The 20294-nt window shown below is 36.9% G+C and overlaps 1 protein-coding gene across 1 annotated transcript in view; it reads right to left on the minus strand.

Annotated features, from left to right (window-relative positions):
• KIF6 (kinesin family member 6) overlaps positions 1-20294 on the minus strand; it is a 382012-nt gene that overhangs the window by 302412 nt on the left and 59306 nt on the right. Inside the window, exons 4-5 of the mRNA XM_029945027.1 lie at positions 6762-6909; positions 2495-2604 (exon numbers count right to left, since the gene is read on the minus strand). Coding sequence (XP_029800887.1) covers positions 2495-2604; positions 6762-6909 — 258 coding nt within the window. The remainder of the gene's footprint in view (positions 1-2494; positions 2605-6761; positions 6910-20294) is intronic.

Here is a 20294-nt window from a genome sequence, read left to right on the forward strand (position 1 = left end):
CCATTTGTAGGCAAGTGGATGGACCTAGAGGGTGTCATCCTAAGCAAAATAAGTCAGGCAGAGAAGGATAGATACCATATGTTTGCACTCATAGGTCTAACAGGAGAAACCTAACAGAGGACCATAGGGGGAGGAAGGGGGAAAGAGAGCTGGGGAGAGTGAGGGACACAAATCATGAAAGACTATTGAATACTGAAAAGAACCATGGACTGAAAGGGGAGAGGGAGAGGGAGGGAGGGAGGGAAGGGGGTGATGGTCATGGTGGGGGGCACTTGTGGGGAGAAGCACTGGGTGTATTATGGAAACCAATTTGAATATAAACTATTAAAAAAATGTATCTAAGATTGCAGGGTTGGGACTAGAACTCAAATTTCCTGACTTATTTTCAAGTGCTCTTGGCTATATATTATAGCCTCTTTTAGAAGTCAATGACTTTTCTCATTCCTAGTTCTCATAGTCAGGTTGCACCTAATTTGTCAATTAGACTCTGATTCATAGAGCCATGCTGTTTTTCCCTTAAACTCTCATCTTCAAAAAGTCTACTTTATAGTTTCAACTTAATAGATAATGTTTTTTAAATATTGAGAACTTTCTTTGGCCTAGTGGTAGAGAGACTACAACTCAGGTGAAGCATACCTCCTACCTCTAAGGAAGTTGTTGTAAACATCTAGTAGGGTACTTTCAGCCAGCAAAGTTACGTATGTGAAACTCATTACCACCACCCAATCACGTTTTCTAACAGAAATCACCTTTTTAGTCAGTGACTCCAATTCTTTGGGCCCCATGGTAAAATCTTGAAGCTGTTTTTGCTACTCTGTCATGAAAGTGAGAGCATGTGGTTTTCAATTTTTTTTAAATGTGTATTTATTTTTTGAGAGAGAGAGAAAGAGAGCGAGTGTGACTCTGTGTGTGTGTGTGTGTGTGTGTGTGTGTGTGTGTGTGAGCAGGGAAGGGGCCAAGAGAGAGGAAGACACAGAATCTGAAGTAAGTTCCAGGCTCTAAGCTGTCTGGAACAGAACCTAACACGGGACTCAGACTTCCCAACGGTGAGGTCAAGACCTGAGCCAAAGTCAGAAGCTCAACTGAGTGAGCCACCCAGGTGCCTCTGTGGTTTTCAACTCCTGCTCTACCACTAACAGATTCGTTCTGACACCTTACCTCTCGAGTGTACTCTTCTCAATGAGTAAAACACAGAGAATCAGCCTGCTATAATTCATCTTCATTTCAAATCCAATCAAATCCAAGGTGAGAGGCATCATCAAGTTATTTTATTCCTATCTAACTAGCTAGTGATTTATAATCTACTTACTTCTTTATGCATATCTCTCAACTTCTCTCTCCTCCTCCATGTTTGTCATAGCCAAGACTTTCATTTCTGGGATATTGCTAAGCAGGTAACAAGCTCTTCAGTGTAGAGGTGACTTGTTAAAAGCAATTTTAAGCCAGATTTAGCCTAGAGGTATATAGGTTAGCCTGGAGGCTAGAACACTAATTTATTTTTATTTATTTATTAGTTTTATGAAGATGATATATTATATTTAGATTTTGGAGACACATATTACACTGCATGTTTTCTTGTACTCGATTTTCTTTTTTTAATATGCAGGAGCACTTTATTTTTATTTTTTTAATTATAGTTTATTGTCAAGTTGGTTCCCATATATATTCATTAGAGCAAGTTAGGAGAGGGGATTATTGTTGGTTTCTAAATATTTATGTTAATTAAAGAATATAAGAAGAGAAAGAAAAGATCTGACTCCATGGAAGAAATTGGTCTTATGGAAACTATTGGAATTAAGTTTATAGAAAGGTAAAATGTCCGTCAGAGGAAGGTTACAAACAGCAACATTAAAAACATGAAGATGTGATCAGAAAGGCCATGTGTTAAGGAGTCATGTGAAATAAAAGCAGAAAAGCGAACAGAAGCCAGCTTTTGAGGTACTTGAATGGTGGGCTTTTGCTAAGCTTTTGCTCAGTCACTTAGCTTTTGACCAATTTGCTAATAAGCTTTTGCTTAGCCAAAAACAATCAGTGCCAATCTGACCAAATGATTTTCAAGGTCAGTCTTACAATAGAGAAGCAATGGGGAAAACAAAGTTTTATTTTCTCTCTTTCAGTCTCTTATTGCTGCTTGAGCCCTAATTTGGACTCCCTCTTCAGAGAAAGGCCACGAGTAATGGTGGAAAGGGTGCAGGGGTAAAGCAGTACCGGCACATCCCACTAGTCTGCTCTGCCCAACTCCGAGAATATTCAGTGCACTCTCTTGTACCAAACTCCAGAAGAGATTTTCCCAAGAAATGGGTTTCAAGCAATTTTAGTTCCCATCATTGCTGTCTAACTGAAAAAAAAATCTATTATATTACAAAAAGATCCTGTTATCCAGTATTTGTTAATTATGATTGAGACCAGAAACATACAAAGTTTCAAAGAAAAAAATTGAAGGGAACATCTGAAAGTAATTTTCCCCATTCTTTGTTGTTCTGCTGCTACTCACGGCAAGTCTTCCAAACTGGAGGCTTCATGTCTTGGATCCAATAGATCATAACCACATTCATTGTAGATTTCCAAATAGGAAATGTGCGTTGTATATATTGTGCTGCTGTCCTGATTGGAAAAGGGGAAGGCATTAATTAATGGCTATAAATAACAATTCAGCTCAGAGGAGGATGAACACATTTATCACTATAGTTTTCTCACAGCTCCTCTCCTTTCCCCTCTTCGTTTTGTATGGTTTCCATTTTCAGTTCGTGACACTTTCAAGTTGCCAGTAACCATATGCATGAAGCTTTTTTTAACGGCCAACACCCATGCTTACAAGCAACTTTAGTCTGTTGTTCTTTTATTGGTTCCACGTTATACATAAAGAGTCAACATACACTTAAAATGAGCCAACTTGGTTGCAGAACTGTACTTTACAGACCCCACCTTCAAGAAAAAGGTTACTGTGAAAAAATAAACTTACATTCTGTGAATAGGCTATTCATAAAAGAAAACAGAATCATTACTTCGGCTTTAAAACTTCAGTAGCAAGAGTTTCCACCTCTAATTATAATTCTTTTTAAAATTTTTCCAAGATTCAGAATTTCTGGTGGCATAAATAGATATCAGACAATAGCTGATAATGTAAAATGGATCGCAGAGGACAGAAATAGTTTAGGTCAATCGGGTAACATTAAGAGTGGACATTCACAGCTCACTGCTTATATCTTCTCTCTTGGGTTAATATTCCTGGCCCATGTGGCAACCAGGGATATTGAGCTATTCATTAAAGAAAGGTACTTTGGGGGGGGGTCATTACTGAAATGTTATGTCACAGGCATCAGGGTAATTAGGATAAAAGTCAAGGCGACTAGTCCTGTCTCAGTTTCTCCAGCAGATAAAAAGGACCATTCCCTCTGAGATACAATAACTGAAAATTTGTTCAGTGTTTGAGACCAAATATCAATTGATAGCACTTTCTTCTTTCTTCTCCCAAAATACAGATGCCTCCATTTCAGCAAATAGAGTCCTACTTCTCATGAGAGAATATATTTGTGTCTTATGGCACGAGGGTCAACAGATTGTCAGAGTCGATACTCACAAAGGGATTTTGCTTAGGATGACCTTTCTGATTGATTCTCACCCATATCCAAGACCATCCACTTGACAAGATACTATTCAAGTCAGAGACAGAAAAGAGAACAGAGGCCTGCATATCCAGGGCTGGAATCCGAATCCCACTTGCTATGAACCCCTACTGTGTCAGGCCTCAGTTTCCCACACTAATTAGTGAGGAAATTGAATAATAAATTCCTAATATGTTCTTCAGATTAAAATTAATATGATTCTCTGGTTCTAAAGTGGTTCAAACTATCCAAATAAAGATACCACTATTTATTTCATAAGAACAAAATAACACCTGAAAAATTAAGGCAATTCTCAGGCAGCACATGACTAGAGTAAAACACTCAAGCTACACCTGAAACCTCATGTTTTGGTGGTATGGAAAGGTGACAGCATGGACTGAGTCTCTGCTAAGCAAATTTCTCCCCACCAAATCCTGGAAGTCCCGCTGAGGTGGGCGACTCTGGCTGCTTACCCTAACAGTTACATACAGGGTTTTGTATTTAAAATCTGACCAAAAATGTGTGTCCCCCTAATAAGCACCAATAAGTTGTTGCTGCTGCTACTATTATTGTTGTTGTTATTGTTTTTGTTTTTATCATTATTTCTAAAAGCCTCCAAATGGAGAATTCGGCGGAAATATAAAAGGAAAGTAAAAGAAATACAAAACAACAGCCAACTAGTATGTTCATCTTCAGTGGAGAAACTTTCTTCTTCCCCAAAGTAGAAGGAATCATAAGTCAGGAAAACGGCAAGACCACTCCCCTGAGAGGACAGGGATAATGCCTTTGGCTCCTACAGTTTCTGCATTTTCCAGACTTCTTTAGAATACACACTTAAAAGTCACTGAGCAATGTGGCAAGCTACCTTTCCTTATGATTCCTTTTTTAGTGTTTAGGATTGCCAGACTGTAATGTAACACACATGTTCCCTGCAGACAGCCTTTTCTCCTGCCCCAAAACAAGTCTGAACCTCACAGGACTCAAAAATAATGAGCAGTGATTTCTAAAATAAATGGAATCAGTTGTCCTCCTTTAAAATTACTGCAAATGTGCTCCTATCACACTCACGGGCATTGTAGGAGCCAGTGTGCACTTGCTCTTGGTTTCTCTTGAAATAATTACTTTGCATAAGTCAAATATTTCCTTTAATAATTCTAGAAGACTCCATGTGGCCCTCTCAAGCAATTGGCTGGGGGCATCTGAGTACCTGTCTGCATTTTTTAGCTACATAATGGGAACAAACTTAATGATGAACCTCAAGTTGCCTCTGACTAGTTTTGCAGCAGTTCAGTTTGATTAAAATGAATACACTGTCCCCATCATGGAGATCTGTCCTTTTACAAGGAGTTGTCCTGACTATAAATTGGTCCAAGGGGCTCTCTCCAGTCCAGGAAGTGATTTAGGATTGATTCAAACTGAAATGAGGTTTAGAATAATGTCAATGACAAACAGATATTAAAACAATGAACCAAACAGATGGTAGGTACTTGGGAGACATTTAGACTTTTAGAACTATATTTTGGTACCACAGACAAAATTTTTAAAGGGACAAATATATTTTCCATTAGGAAAGGATTTATTTATTCTGTTTAACTTAATCAGGGAAATTGGTTTCATTTGTCTTAAGTTTCAAAGGATTCTTTGAAATTAATCAGGATCATTTGGCTATTTGAATATGGATACAGATATTAACGGCTATGGTAACTGAGCTCACATATTGACCATGTACTTTGTGCCAGGAACTGGACGGTACCTTTAGATAGAGTGTGTTCAGCTTTCACAGCACCTCCAGAGGCCTGAGACGTGGAGTAACCACCTCGAGGCCACATGCTGCATGCAGCACACTTTCTCAGAACCACGTTGGTCTTTACCAACTTCAGTGATCTTTCCAAGACAACATGTTCCACATTGGGCCACAGCAGCAAGAACTATTAGAAATTATGTTCCCAGTTTGTGAAATCTGGGAGCAAAACAGAACGGCTAATGTCAGACATAAATGAGTAAATGAAAAGACAGGATCTGAATCCAACATACACACTGTACTCAACTCTTTCTCTTCCACATTTTCTGGCATGCAGAGTTGGCATGTTTGAGCTAGTGAGAGATGAGCTGAACTAATGGGTAATTGCTACTTTATGGATGGAAATTAGAATTATGCAGATCTCAGCGATTTCTTCTCATCTTTTCAACTCAAAATGCAAAAAGCATACTGTCAAGAAATTTTGGAAAAACTGTTACACTGACCTAGTTAGGACATTTGTAATACAGAAATCATACAACCATGTAAGTGTAGGAGCAAATAGGGACACAGAGGATCCTCTAATACAATTCAATTCCTACTTTCACAGAGGGGAAAAAAGGAACCTAGAGAACTTAAGGGAAAACTGAAACCCAAGTTAAGAGAAGTCCCTTAATCCTTATTGGTTAAATACAACCAACAAAATAAACCCAGTCTGAGGTACAGAGGCAGTGTACGTAGTGGTAAAAAGCACACAGGTAGGCATCACACAGACAGGGGATGGACCACCAGATTAGCTACTTAATAAGGACCCAGGGAAAGATATTTAGACTCAGTTTTCCCAACTATAAAATTTGGGCTAAAGATAACCTGCCTTGGTAGTTGGATCATATGTTGTATTAAATACTAATAAGGCAATAGGCAGTCAGAGGCACATATAAATGATGCATATAATATAGAGAACTCTTCATAATAATAGTAACTGCCATAGTATTTTTACCCTGGTAAACTCTTCTGGGTTTCTATCACAATTCTGAAAAAGGTACAATCACATCATCTTACTCAGTGCTTTAGTAGGTGAAATAAAAATGTCTTGGCAAAAGGACATCCAGTTTCTTAATGGGGAATATAAGAAGTTAGTTGGGAAATCGTGTCATCTGTCCTTTTAACCTCCATGGGTGTATCAGAAGGAACTCCCTTTCAGTCTTTGCTGAAACAGCATCCCTTTAATGAGAAGCACCTTAATTTCTACTTCTTCAGCAAAATCCCAAACTTTTCTTAAATATATAGGCCAGAGTTATTACACAATAATACTTCTTCAATTAGATATAATATAATAAAATGTCACAATAAATTTTTTATCCACTGTAAATTTCTGCTGAACGTATCAAACAGAAAATGAACTTAAAGTTTCATACCTTTTGTAATTGCTCAAAAACATATGACAGTGTCCTTGGGATAATGCCTCTGTCACTGTAGCGTTCTGCGCCGCCAGTAATGGTGAAGGTCTTACCACTGCCTGTCTGCCCATAGGCAAAGATGGTTCCATTGTAACCTGCCAAGACACTATGTAAAGAAATGGCACACTTTTAATATCCAAATGGCTAATTGCACTTGTATTAAATGGCTTGTATTCTAATAGCACTCTTATTCAACACTACTGAAAAGACACTTATAGAAATATCTATATATGAGTATCTAGCTAAAATAATTTACTTTTTTTTATCCAAGAGTATCAACATACCAATCCTTTTCTCTAAAAAAGGACCTGTAACTCAAATGAAGGCTAGTCATCTTAAATATTTTCGTTTGTTAATTTGAACAAAATTGTTATTTAGAATACTCTTCTATTTACAGAAACGTTGCAAAGATAGTACACAGTTAACACATACCCTACACCTAGCTTCCCTTATTGTTAATACATTAGTATTGTGCATTTGCCACAACTAAAGAATCAATATTGATGTATTATAAATTATACTAAAATGTCCTTTGTTTTTATATGTCTTTTTTTCCCAGTTTTACTGACATATAAATGACATATAACAAATGTAACTTTAAGATATACAAATGTGATGATGTGATACATAAATATACTGAGTTCCACAATAAGGTTAATTAAGACATCCATCACCTCACATAATTGTCATCTTTGTAGGTGGTGAGAACATTTAAGATCTATACTCTTGGAGCGCCTGGGTGGCTCAGTCGGTTAAGCGTCCAGCTTTGGCTCAGGTCATGATCTTACAGTTCATGGGTTCAAGCCCTGCATCAGGCTCTGCGCTGACAGCTAGCTCAGAGCCTGGAGCCTGCTTCAGATTCTGTATCTCCCTCTCTCTCTGACCCTCCCCTGCTCACACTGTCCCTCCCTATCTCTCAAAAATAAATAAAAGACATAAAAAATTTTAAAAAAAGATCTATACTCTTAACAACTTTCAGATATATAATATATAGTCACTGTGCTATACACTCATCTATAGAACTTACGTCTAATAACTAGAAGTTTTTACCCTTTGGTCAGCATCTCCACATTTCTCCTACCCACTAGCGTCTGGCATCCACCATTCCTTTCTTTATATCTATGAGTTCAGCATTTTTAGATTCCACATGTAAAGGAAAACATACAGCATTTGTCTTTTTCTGTCTTATTTCACTTAGCATTATGCTCTATGTTGTTGCAAATGGCAGAATTTCCTTCTTTCTCTCACTGAATACTATTCCATTGCACATATATACCACATCTTCTTTATCCACTCATCCATCCATAGACATTTAGGTTTTTCCATGCCTTCGCTATTGGGAATATGCTGCAGTGAACATGGGGATGGCAGATATTCCCTTTGATATACACACAGACGTGGCATTGCTGGAGCATAGTACTTCTTTTTTTTTTTTTTTTTTTCTTAATAAAAACAAAAGTTTATTTCTTGTTTGCTATAAATCTGTTGTGAGTCAAGGTAGCTCTTCAAGCAAACATGCTGAATTCATAAGGAGACTCAAGAAGTTTAAGCTGCTTTTATCTTTTCTTTCTTCCTATGTTTACTTATTTTTAAATATAATTTATTGTCAAACTGGTTTCTATACAACACCCAGTACTCATCCCAACAAGTGCCCTCCTCCATGCCCATCGCCCGCTTTCCCCTCTCCCCTATCCCTCATCAACCCTCAGTTTGTTCTCAGCATTTAGGAGTCTCTTGTGGTTTGCCTCCCTCCTCCTCTGTAACTTTTTTCCCCTCTTCCCTCCCTCCGTGGTCTTCTGTTAAGTTTCTCAAGATCCAAATATGAGTGAAATCCTATGGTATCTGTCTTTCTCTGCCTGACTTATTTCACTTAGCATAATTCCCTCCAGTTCATGGAATACTACTTACCAATGAGAAAGAATGAAATCTAGTGACTTGTAGCAATGTGGATGGAACTATCTTTAATTTTTTAAGGAAACTCCACACTGTTTCCCATAGTGGCTGCACCAATTTAAATCCCCACCACCAGTGCACAAGAATTCCCTTTTCTTCACATCCTTAACAGCACTTGGTGTCACCTGACATTTTGATAATAGCCATTCTAACAGATATAAGGACATATCTCACGCCTTTGGTTTGCATTTTCCAGAGGATTAGAAATACTGAACACTCTTTTATGTATCTGTTTTGGCCATTTATATACCTTCTTTGGGGAAATTTCTATTCAAGTCCTCTGCCCATTTCTTGATTGTGTTTGTGATTTAACATATGATCTACCCAGGAGAATCTTTCATGTGTGTGTGCTTGAGTAGAATCTGTAATCTGCTGCTGTTGGGTGAAATGTTACATATATGCCTGGTAGGTCAATTTGGCTGAAGATATAGTTCACATCCAGAGTTTCCTTATTGATTTTCTGTCTGGATGATCTATCCATTGTTGAAAGTGGGGTATAAGATTCCACTACTATTATTATACTGTTGTCTATTTCTCCCTTCAGGTCTGTTAGTATTTGCCTAATATGTTTAGGGGTTCTGATGTAGGATGCATATATATTGTTGTATCCGTGTGATGAATTGACTCTTTTTATCATTATAAAATGGCCTTCTTTGTCTCATTATAGTTTTGTGTGATAGAAATATAGCTACTCTTGCTTTCTTTGGGATTCCATTTGCATGGAGTATCTTTTTCCATCCCTTTCCCTTCAGTCTCTGTGTGTCCTAAAAACTGAAGTGAATCTCTTGTAGACAGCATATAGATGGGTCTTATTTTTAATCCATTAGTCACTCTATGCCTTTTGATTGGAAAATTTAATCCATTTACATTAAAAGGAACTAAGGTAAAGTAAGGACTTACTATAACCAACTTATTCATTGTTTTCTAGCTTTGTAGTTCCTTTATTCCCTTCTTCCTTTTATTGTCTTTTTTTGTAAAGTCGTTTTTCCTGTGGTACACCTTCATTCCCTTCTCTTTACCTTTTTTGTATCTACTATTCCTTTTTACTACCTGTCCCATTTTTTATATCTTTGATGTCACAATTTACTTCTTTTCATATTGTATCTTCATTAACAAATTATTGGAGCTATAACTGTTTTTAAAATTTTTGTCCTTTAACCTTTATACGATATTAAGTAACTAACACATCACCATATTATAGTATTAGAGTATTATGAATTGCTTAGACTTGCCTTTACCAGTATGCTTTATATTTTTCCATGTTTCAGTAGTTCTTATAAGGCAAGTCTAGTAGTGATGAACTCCTTCAGGTTTTGTTTGTTTGGGAAAAATCTTTGTTTCTCCATTTCTGAAGGACAGCTATGCTGGGTAAAGTATTCTTAGTTGGAAGTTTCTTTTCTTTTTCTTTTTCCAGGAATTTGTCCCATTCTCTCCAGGCCTCTTTGTATTTGATTTTACATAGTTTTATTTTAATGTGTCTTGTAAAAGATCATTTTGATCTGAAATTATGGGGTCACCTATTAGCTGTATGAACATGGATGTCTAAATCTCTCCCCAGATTTGAGAATTCTAAGCCATTGTTTCTTTAAATATACTTTCTGCCCTTTTCTCCCTCTCTTCTCCTGACTTTAATAATGTGAGATTGTTTTCTTTAGTGGTATCCCATAATTCAGAAAGGTCTTCTTCACTCTTTTCATTCTTTTTTCTTTTTGTTTCTCTGACTAGATAATATCAAATGACATGTTTTCTAGTTAACTAATTTTTTATTCTGCTTGATTGAGTCTGCTTTGAAGCTATCTATTTGCGAATTTAATCACCATATTTTTTAACTCTAGGATTTGCTTGTTACTTTTCATAATGGTTTCTATTCCTTTGTTGAACTTCTCATTTTGTTCATGTATTATTTTCCCAATTTCATTTAGTTGTCTGTGCTTTCTTGTAATTCACTGAATTTCTTTAAGAGGATTACTCTGAATTATTTGTCAGATAGTTCACTGATCTCCATTTCTCTAGGGTCAGTTACTATAGCTTAATTAGTTTCCTTTGGGGATCTCATGCCTACGTGGGTGGACCTGGATCCTGGGTCCACAGTGGCTGATCAGGTACTGGGGATCAAGGGCAGGCCCAGCATCTGGATCTACAGGGGCCAGTCCAGTGCAAGGATGGGCTGGGAGCCTGGATTTGTCAAAGTCTGCTGGGAGCCTGATGTCATGGGAGCTGCCTAGGGCTATGGAGTCACCCAGCCCCAAGGTAATCAGGAGCTTGGTTTTAGTAGAGCATGCTGGTAGCCCAGTGCTATAAAAGCTGCTTAGGGCTACAGGAGTAGGAAGGTGCTAGTGGGTGGGCTGGGGGGGGGGGTGTATTCCTGTAACTGCCAAGAGGCTGGTGCCAAGAAATCACTGTGGTGCTATGGAAGTTACCTGGGGACACTGGAGTCAGCTGATGGTGGCATAGACCAGCACTGTTGTCTACAATAAAGTCAGTTGCTCACTTCATTCTCCTCCCAAGGGGAGGGTATCTCTCTCAGCTGCCAGGATGTCCAGGCTTGGGGGAAGAGAACTGCGGTAATGTCAATCTATCTTTCCTACCCTCCTCAATGTGTCATCTTTTTTCTTATCCCATCCCAATGCTGTAATTTCTCAGCTGGAATCCTTATCTTTTGAGAGGATATTTTCCGGCTTGAGAGTTATTCAAGTTGCTGTTTCTGGGAGGGGACAGGTGCTAGAGATTTCTATACTACCATTTCGCTGAAGTCGTTCTCCTAATTAAATATTTTCTTCATCCTTAGTATACTGGGCTTGAATCAAATAATATGTTGAAGATAAAAATTCTGAAGAAAGCATACCTATAATTTGGCAAACTGCAAACCTGACACGTGGCACTTCATTTGGCAAATACTTACAACACATAGCCACCTGCTAGAATACCAGGTACAAAATGTTTGCCACTATGTACCTTGTAGTGTAATTCCCTAATTTAATATTCAGCACCAACTATATGGTAAATTAATCTATAATAGGGGGACAAGAGTGTGCAATGCAGAAAAGACAGTCTCTTCAACAAATGATGTTGGAAAAACTGGACAGTAACATGGAAAAGAATGAAACTGAGCCACTTTTTTATGCCATACACAAAAATAAACTCAAAATGGATCAAGGACCCAAACTGAGACCTGAAACTACAAAAATCCTAGAAGAGAACACAGGCAGCAATTCCTCCAACATCATCCATAGCAACATTTTTCTGGATATGTCTCCTGATGCAGGGGAAAAAAAGCAAAAATAAACTATTGGTACTACATCAAAATAAAAAGTGAAGGAAATGATCAACAAACTAAAAGTCAACCAATGGAATAAGAGAAGATAGTTGCAAATGATAACATTCAATAAAGATTTAGTATCCAAAATATAGAAAGACCTGATACAACTCAACACCTAAAAAAACAAATAATCTAATTTAAAAATTGGCAGAAGACATGAACGGAGATGTCTCCAAAAAAGACATACAGATGGTCAGCAGACACATGAAAAGATACTCAACATCACTCATCATCAGGGAAATGCAAATCAAAACTACAATGAAATATCACTAAACATCTGTCAGAATGGCTAAAATCAACAACATAAGAAGCAAGTGCTGGCAAGGATGTGCTGAGAAAGGAACCCTTATGCACTGTTGGTGGGAATGCAAACTGGTGCAGCCACTGTGAAAAATGGTATGGAGAACACTCATAAAATGTCAAAAATAGACACTCTTCTATGATTTAGTAATTGTACTACTGGATATTTCCCCCCAAAACACTAATTCAAAGGTATACATGCACCCCTACATTTGTAACAGTATATACAATAGCCAAATTATGGAAGCAGCTCATGTATCCAACAACAAAGAAATGGATAAAGAAGATGTGGCATATACATACAATGGAATATTACTCAGCCATCAAAAAGAATGGAACCTTGCCATTTGCAACAACATGGATGAAGCCAGGGAGTATAATGCTGAACAAAATAAGTCAGCCAGAGAAAGACTAATACCATATGATTCCACTCACATGTGTAATTTAAGATACAAAACAAACAAGCAAAGGAAAAAGAGAGAAAGACAGACAAACCAAAAAGCAAATTCTTAACTATAAAGAACAAACTAATGGTTACCAGAGGGGAGGTAGGAGGGGGGATGGGTGAAGGAGATGATGGAGATTAAAAAGCACACTTATCATGATGAAAAAATACAATTTAAAAATGTTAGGAAGAAAAAAAAAGAACCCTGGATCTTCTCAGCCACCATCTCTCTTCTGTCTTCTCTACTCCTCTCCTTCCCTCCCCTCCCCTCCTCCCTCTCTCTCTCTTCATCATATAGGCTTTTCATAATACACCTGGCATGACTCAGACTTTCACAAGTGGATCTTTCCTCACTGTACAGAATAGCAAACTATTATAGCACTACATTCTGTTTTGTTACAAGTAGCTCCTTCCTCTGACCAATTATGACGCTGTCAGTTAATGGTGCGCTCACTGTGAATGGATGTTTGATAGACAGGACCTCTGAGAATTGCCCCTCACTGTTCACACTGGTTTTCTTGCTGTGATGCCTAGGCTGAGACACTGCCCACGGTTCTATGTTCCACCATGCTTTCGTGCCTGTGTGTTAAGTGATTTATTGTCATCATGCCCTCTCTAAACACAAAGGTTTTGCTTAGACCTTATTGTAGAGTAATCAGTTAAATCCTGGGTGGGTGGGCACCTTCTACAACTAACTAAGAGAATAATATCTATAGCAACAGTTCAACACATCTTTTGCTATGTAGGTGGAAGCTGTTATTGGTACTTACAAGCTTAAAGGACTTAGCACATTAAGTGAATGAAAAGGGATTACTATTGTGAGGTTGAACTTTCCATTTCGGAGACACTCAGTAAGTTTTCCCCATGTGACTTCACATGGAGTTGGAACTACAATGATGAATTTAGCTAGATGATTATAGAATCTTTCTGCTCAACAACATTTGTTGCCAGTGATATAGCAATGTTCCATGAGCAATTATCATTTGATTATATATCTCTTGACCATAAATGCTCTAGGTAAATGAAGCTGATAACTTTAAGAATCAAACTTTAAACACTTTGTTTTTTTGTTTTTGATAGAAAATTTTCTCAAATATATTAGGTTTTCCTTGTCTTGAAAAGCAAAAAAAAAAAAAAAAATACAGATTAGCATTTTCATTTTGACTTAGCTACAGCCTAAGAAAAGTGAGTACTATAGCAAGCTACATTGGCATGCCCTGATTATTATGTGTATTTTTTATACGTAATCTTTTTCACTGCCAGTTGTCCTAGTATACTCTTTATTCATGTGTGCTTCCTCTCCCTGCATCTTCTGTGGTATAGAAAACTAGATGGCAAAGCTTCACAGAATTCTATTCAAAGTAAAAAGTATGTCAGTTCCACCCATACATACTCTATGGCTATTTATTTACTACATTGTTACAATAAAAAATTAAATGGAAAAAAATGTAAACGGGAAACATTTATCTCCAGTTCTTTTCTGTAGAGAATTCCATCCCAATTCTATCTTGTGCCTCCTTTCCATTGAACACTGAGCAATTTCATATGCTGCAGTCTTGTCCATCCTAAGAGAAAGTACTAATGAAAAATAAAGAGAAATTGTGGAGTTAGGACCTCTGAAAATCCATTCCTCCAAAATAATAATGAGAACAGTGGCAAAAATTGTCAAAATCAACTTTTTCAGAATCTTGGAATTATCTATCCAAAGGCTCACAACAATCCAAGGAGTGTTTAACTCAAGTAAAATGGCTGAATCTCAGCAAGAACAGTGAGGGAGCTTTGTGATATGTAAACTTGACCATTCCCACCTCCCTCTCCCCAGCCCCACAACGGCCTTGAAAAATAACAGACTTGCCAACCACAAAACTGAAAAACAGAAGCACAGCAAGCACTGGAAGGGATAGGATATGTTGGAAGCACCCCCAGAAAGTCCACAGAATTGTACTTCTCTGACCTGACAGCTCCCTGGAAAAGCCCCGTTCACAGTACTTGGCTTGGCACAGTACCTGACTCCGTTTATTCAGTGAAAAAAGCCATATCACCATGGTGTTTGTTGAAAACAAGTGTTTTCAGTGTTGCAAGTGTTCACCATCACGTTTGCCCTAGGCTGTGTGTGGTACCAGGGAGGCAGACAAGAGGATGAACAAAAGCTTGAACTATGAGTTTTATAAGGGGGTTTCGAAAAGTTATGACATATTTTTGGGGCTCTAGAAGACCACCTACATTTACAGGACTATGGGCATACCCAAGAGAGACCAGAGAGGGACCTTCTGTCTCACCTCTTGCTCACCTTGATGGCCTAAACAAGCAGGAAGTGAAAGCTAAGACAAAATTAAACTTATGGAGCATTGAGTCATCAAGTACCGAGAGCCCTTAGTTCAAGGCATTTTTTTCTAAATCTCTCCATCCAGGCACTGCCTGACCACTGAGCCTGCTGACCAGAAATTTCAGAGGCCGCCTACAACAAACCATACAAGCTTTGTAGAATTAGTCCCGAAAACTTACTAAACAAACAAGCAGCTGCACCAATGGTACAAACAACAACAAACCTTGGGGAAGGTTGGAATCTGATTTCAGAGCTCTCCTAATTATATTACTCAAAATGCCCAGTTTTTAACAACAACAAGAAAAAAATTATGAGATGCACAAACAGCAAACTATTTCTTGGGCACTGGAAATTTAAAAAATTAATAGAAACAGTTCTTGAGGAAGCCTAGATTTTGACTTCTAGATAAAGAGTTTAAGTTAGGTATTTTAAATAGGTTTGAAGAACAAGTGTAAAATATGTTTAAAGGATTAAAGGGAAATATGAAAATGATGTTTCACATAAAAGAATATGAATAAAAATATACAAATTATAAAAAAGAATAAAACAGAAATTCTGGAATTGAAAAGTAAGATAATTGAAAAAATTCACTACAACAGCAAATTTGAGTTGGTAGAAGAAAGGGAATTTCAAGACAGATAGATTGAGATTATCTAGCCTGCACAACAGAAATTATAAAGAAGAAAATTGAACAGAGATCAACATCTGTATAAAGTCCCAGATGATGAAGGGAGAGAATGTTTAAAAAAATAATGACCAAAAACTTCTTCAATATGATGAAAAATGTTAGTCTACAGATCTAAGAAACTTGATAAGCTCAAAGTTATCCAAATCTAAACACATCATAAGCAAACTGTCTAAAGACAAAGAAATCATGGTAGTAGCAAGAAATAAAGTGACTTCTCTCCCACAAGGAATCCTCTAGAAGATCAACAATGGATTTCTCATGAGGAATTATGGAGGCCAGAAAATAATGTAATAACATATTCAAAATGCTGAAAGACTAGTTGGGAGATCTTGCTTTGTGAAAACTAACAAGGCTCCCAAAATTTACATTTTAATTTTGTTTTCAGAGTATTTATTGTTACTGTGTAGAAATATACTAGATTTTTCTATATTGATCTTGAACCCTGAAACTTTGCTGAACATGTTTATTACTTCTTGTCATCTAACAGTGGATTGCCTGGGATTTATATATACAAAATCTGTAAATAAACATACTTTTACTTCTTCCTTTCTAATCTAGATGTCTTTTTATTTATTTTTCTTGACTAAATGCACTGGCTAGTGACAAATTCTCTCAGCTTTTATTTATCTAGGAATGTATTTTCTCCTTCACTTTTGAAGAATGACTTTTTATAGATACAAAATAGTCTATTTGCAAATGGCATGATCTTATACATATACAGAAAATTTCCAGGAATCTACTATAGAAAAGTAATAAACAAATTCAATAAGGTTGTAGGGTACAAGACTTAATGTGAAATGGCAGTACTTCCCCATCTGATCTATAGGTTCATGCAAAGTCCATTGAAATTAGAACAGGCTTCTTTGCAAAAATTGACCTATTTCTCCTGAAATTTATATGGAAATTCAAAGGACCATGAATAGCCAAAACATTCTGGAAAAGAACAAAGGCAGAGGACTCACACTTCTTAATTCAACTCCTACTACAGTAGCAGTAATCAAGACAGTGGGACACTGGCATAAGGATAAACATATGCATGAATGGAATAGAATTGTAAGTCTAGTTTTGACAAGGGTGGCTAGTGACAAATATATATACACCATATATATACACACACACACACAAACAGAATATTACTCAGACATTAAAAAAGAGTGAGATCTTGCCATTTGCAACATGGATGGACATAGAGGGTATTACACTAAGTGAAATAAATCAGATAGCACAAGATAAACACCATAAGATTTCACTTATAAGTAGAATCTCAAAACAAAAGAAATGAACAAACAAACAAAAAAACTGAACAGACTCTTAAATACAGATAACATACTGATGGGTTTCTAGAGGGACGATGGTGTGGGATGGGCAAAAGAGATGAAGGGGATTGATTAAGAGTTACAAACCACCAGTCATAAAATAAATAAGTCATAGGTATGAAAAGTACAGCAAAGGAAACATAGTCAATAATACTGTAATACTGTATGGTAATAATGGTGGCTACACTTGTGGTGAGCACTGAGTCATGTGTAGAACTAACAAATCAATATGTTGTGTTCTAATATACAATATCACTTTGAAACTAACTTTGTATGCTGATTATATTTCAATAAAAAAATTTTAAATAAAGAAATAAGAATACATCAGAGATTCTGAGAGTAAAAAAAGTAGGTAAAGGATGTAAATAGACATATCTCTAAAGAAGGCATATAGATGGCTAATAGCACATGAAAAGATATTTAATATCATTAGTCACTAGGGAAATTCTAAATCAAAACCAGAGTGGGATAATCATTTTATACTCACTCTAGGATGGCTTAAAAAAAAAAAAGACATTTACAAGTGTTGCTGAGGATATTTTAAAAAAAATGGAAACCTCATACATTACTGGTGAGAATGCTTTAAAAACAGTTTTGCAGCTCCTCAAAATGTAAACACAGAGTTACCAGAAGATCCAGAGCTCCTAGGCACATGCCCAGTAGAATGGAAAAGGCGTCCACACAAAAACTTGTAAAGAATGTTCATAGTTGCATCATTCGTTATGGCTAAGAAAGGAAAACAACCCAAATGTTCAGTAGCTGATAAGTGGATAAACAAAATGGGTCCTATCCATACTATAGGATACTATTTGGCAATGAAAATTATGAATAAAGTACTGATATTTGCAACAACACCTGATGAATCTTCACAGCATGTCAAGTGAAACAAGCCAATAACAAAAGGTCATATACTGTGTGATTCCATTTATATGAAATGTCTACTAAAAGCCAATCCATGGAAACAGAAAATCAATTAGTGGTTGCTAGAGGCTGGGATATGGGGAAAGTAGAGGAATGAATGCTAATGGGTTTGGTACAGGGCTTCTTTCGGGGTGATGAAAATGTTCTAAAATTAGATTATAGTCACTGAGAGGTGCACATTTGTACTAAAAACTACTAAACTGTACACTTTAAAGTGAATTCTTTGATATGTGAATAATCTCTCAACAAAATGTTGTGACAATAACATAATAAAAAATCTATTCCAAATTGGTACTAATTCGATGTGTTTCAATGCCTTAGCGGTAGCATCTGTAAAAGATGGAATGGTAATTAATAAAGGGAATGAAAAGCTAATGATACACTTCAGCACTGAAAAATGGAATGGGTATCTTCAGCGAGCAATATTTCTTAACTTCCTAAAATCAACAACGCAGGCAACTGCCTAATATATCCAAAGCTAGAGGCAGTTCTGATATATAAATAAATCAATGTTTTATAAACCAGTGTTTGATGATCAGATGAAATCTCCACAGTAGAAATCCTCTCCTTCCTTTTGCAAAATGCATTTTGCCTAGAAATTTCAATTAAAAAGCTGAGATACTTTGTCATTTCTTATCTCTTAATATTTGCATGAATAAAACAAAAATAAAAGTTTACTCCAGAAAAAATACAGACCATTTAAGTTTAGTTTTTTCACTTGTATTACTCTTTATTTGTTTAACTAGACCCCAAGTAGAGGAAAGCTGTCTAGAAGTACCTGCAATAAAGTGAGACCTCATTTTGTTTACCCAGATGAGAAGGCTTTAACAATCTCCTTATACAATGTCTAAATCAAAGTAACCAGCAAAAGATTATTATTGTGATGATAATTTAGTTCACTGAAAAACAAACAAATGGAATTTTAGTCCTTCAAATCTGAAGACACAGCATTGCTGGAAACGACAAAGTAACAGGATCACGGATTTTATAACTTGATATCTTCGGAGGCCTTCACACTACTCTTTGTCGAACAGAAGATTCCCTTCTAGGGTATTACTGAAAACTGGATATATGAACTCTGCTTAAATAGCTGTTAGATTCAGGAGAAGACGGAATCGGATAATCCAGGTGCATTCATTTTTCAGGGACAAGGGAGAGGTGAGGTGGTGCTTTAAAAGATAATGCAGTTTAGCCATAGAAATACTAAGAATCCCAGAAAAAATACATGTTTATATTTTTAAAATTTTGGGGGGGTTTATTTAATTTTTGAGACAGAGCATGAATGCGGGAGGGGCAGAGAGAGAAAGAAAGGGAGACACAGAATCTGAAACAGGCTCCAGGCTCTGAGCTGTCAGCATAGAGCCTGACGCAGGGCTCGAACCCATGGACCGTGAGATCATGACCTGAGCTGAAGTCGGACACTCAGCTGACTGAGCCACCCAGGTGTTCCGATATTTATATTTTTTAAAACTGTTTATTGGAACAAAACAAATCTATTCACTCCGAAAATACAAATAAATCAAATAACACAAAGAACAGAATTTTTTAAGTCAATAGAAATTATACTATATTTATATTCAACTTGACTAAAAATCTTCACTCAATGTCAGTAAGACTCACCTGGAATAGAATTATCAAAATTAAGGTCTCTATTTTATTTTCTTATTATTAATGTTTATTCTGAAAGAGACAGAGCACAAGCAGGAGAGGGACAGAGAGAGAGAGAGAGAGAGAGAGAGAGAGAGAGAGAGAGAGAGAGAGAGAATATCCGAGAGAGAGAATATCCCAAGCAGACTCTGGGTTGCCAGTGCAGAGCCTGATGAGCCTGATGCGGGTCTTGAACTCACAAACTGTGAGATCATGACCTTAGCCAAATCAAGAGCCAGACGTTTAGCCAACTGAGCCACCCAGTTGCCCCAAGGACTCTATTTTAAATATATAATTACCCTATTACTCCACCTTGCCTTTCAGACAGTTCTAAAAACCCAAGTAACTGAAATTCACTTAGTTTCATTTGTTTTTGATCCTCAAAACAGTTCATTGCTCTCCACTGTTGCCCAATTCCTAGAATAAAATCCCTCTTACATAGCCTCAGCAGTTCTTCGGTGTAGCCCATTGTCTTTTGTAGAGAATACAGGAAGGAGACTATTATTTCACTTTCAGAATATCTGTGAGTACATAATTCAGCAGCCTAAATTTTTAAGAGGAATTTGAACCCAAAAC

This window comes from Suricata suricatta, chromosome 7, assembly GCF_006229205.1.
Source record: "Suricata suricatta isolate VVHF042 chromosome 7, meerkat_22Aug2017_6uvM2_HiC, whole genome shotgun sequence".
NCBI lineage: Eukaryota > Metazoa > Chordata > Mammalia > Carnivora > Herpestidae > Suricata > Suricata suricatta.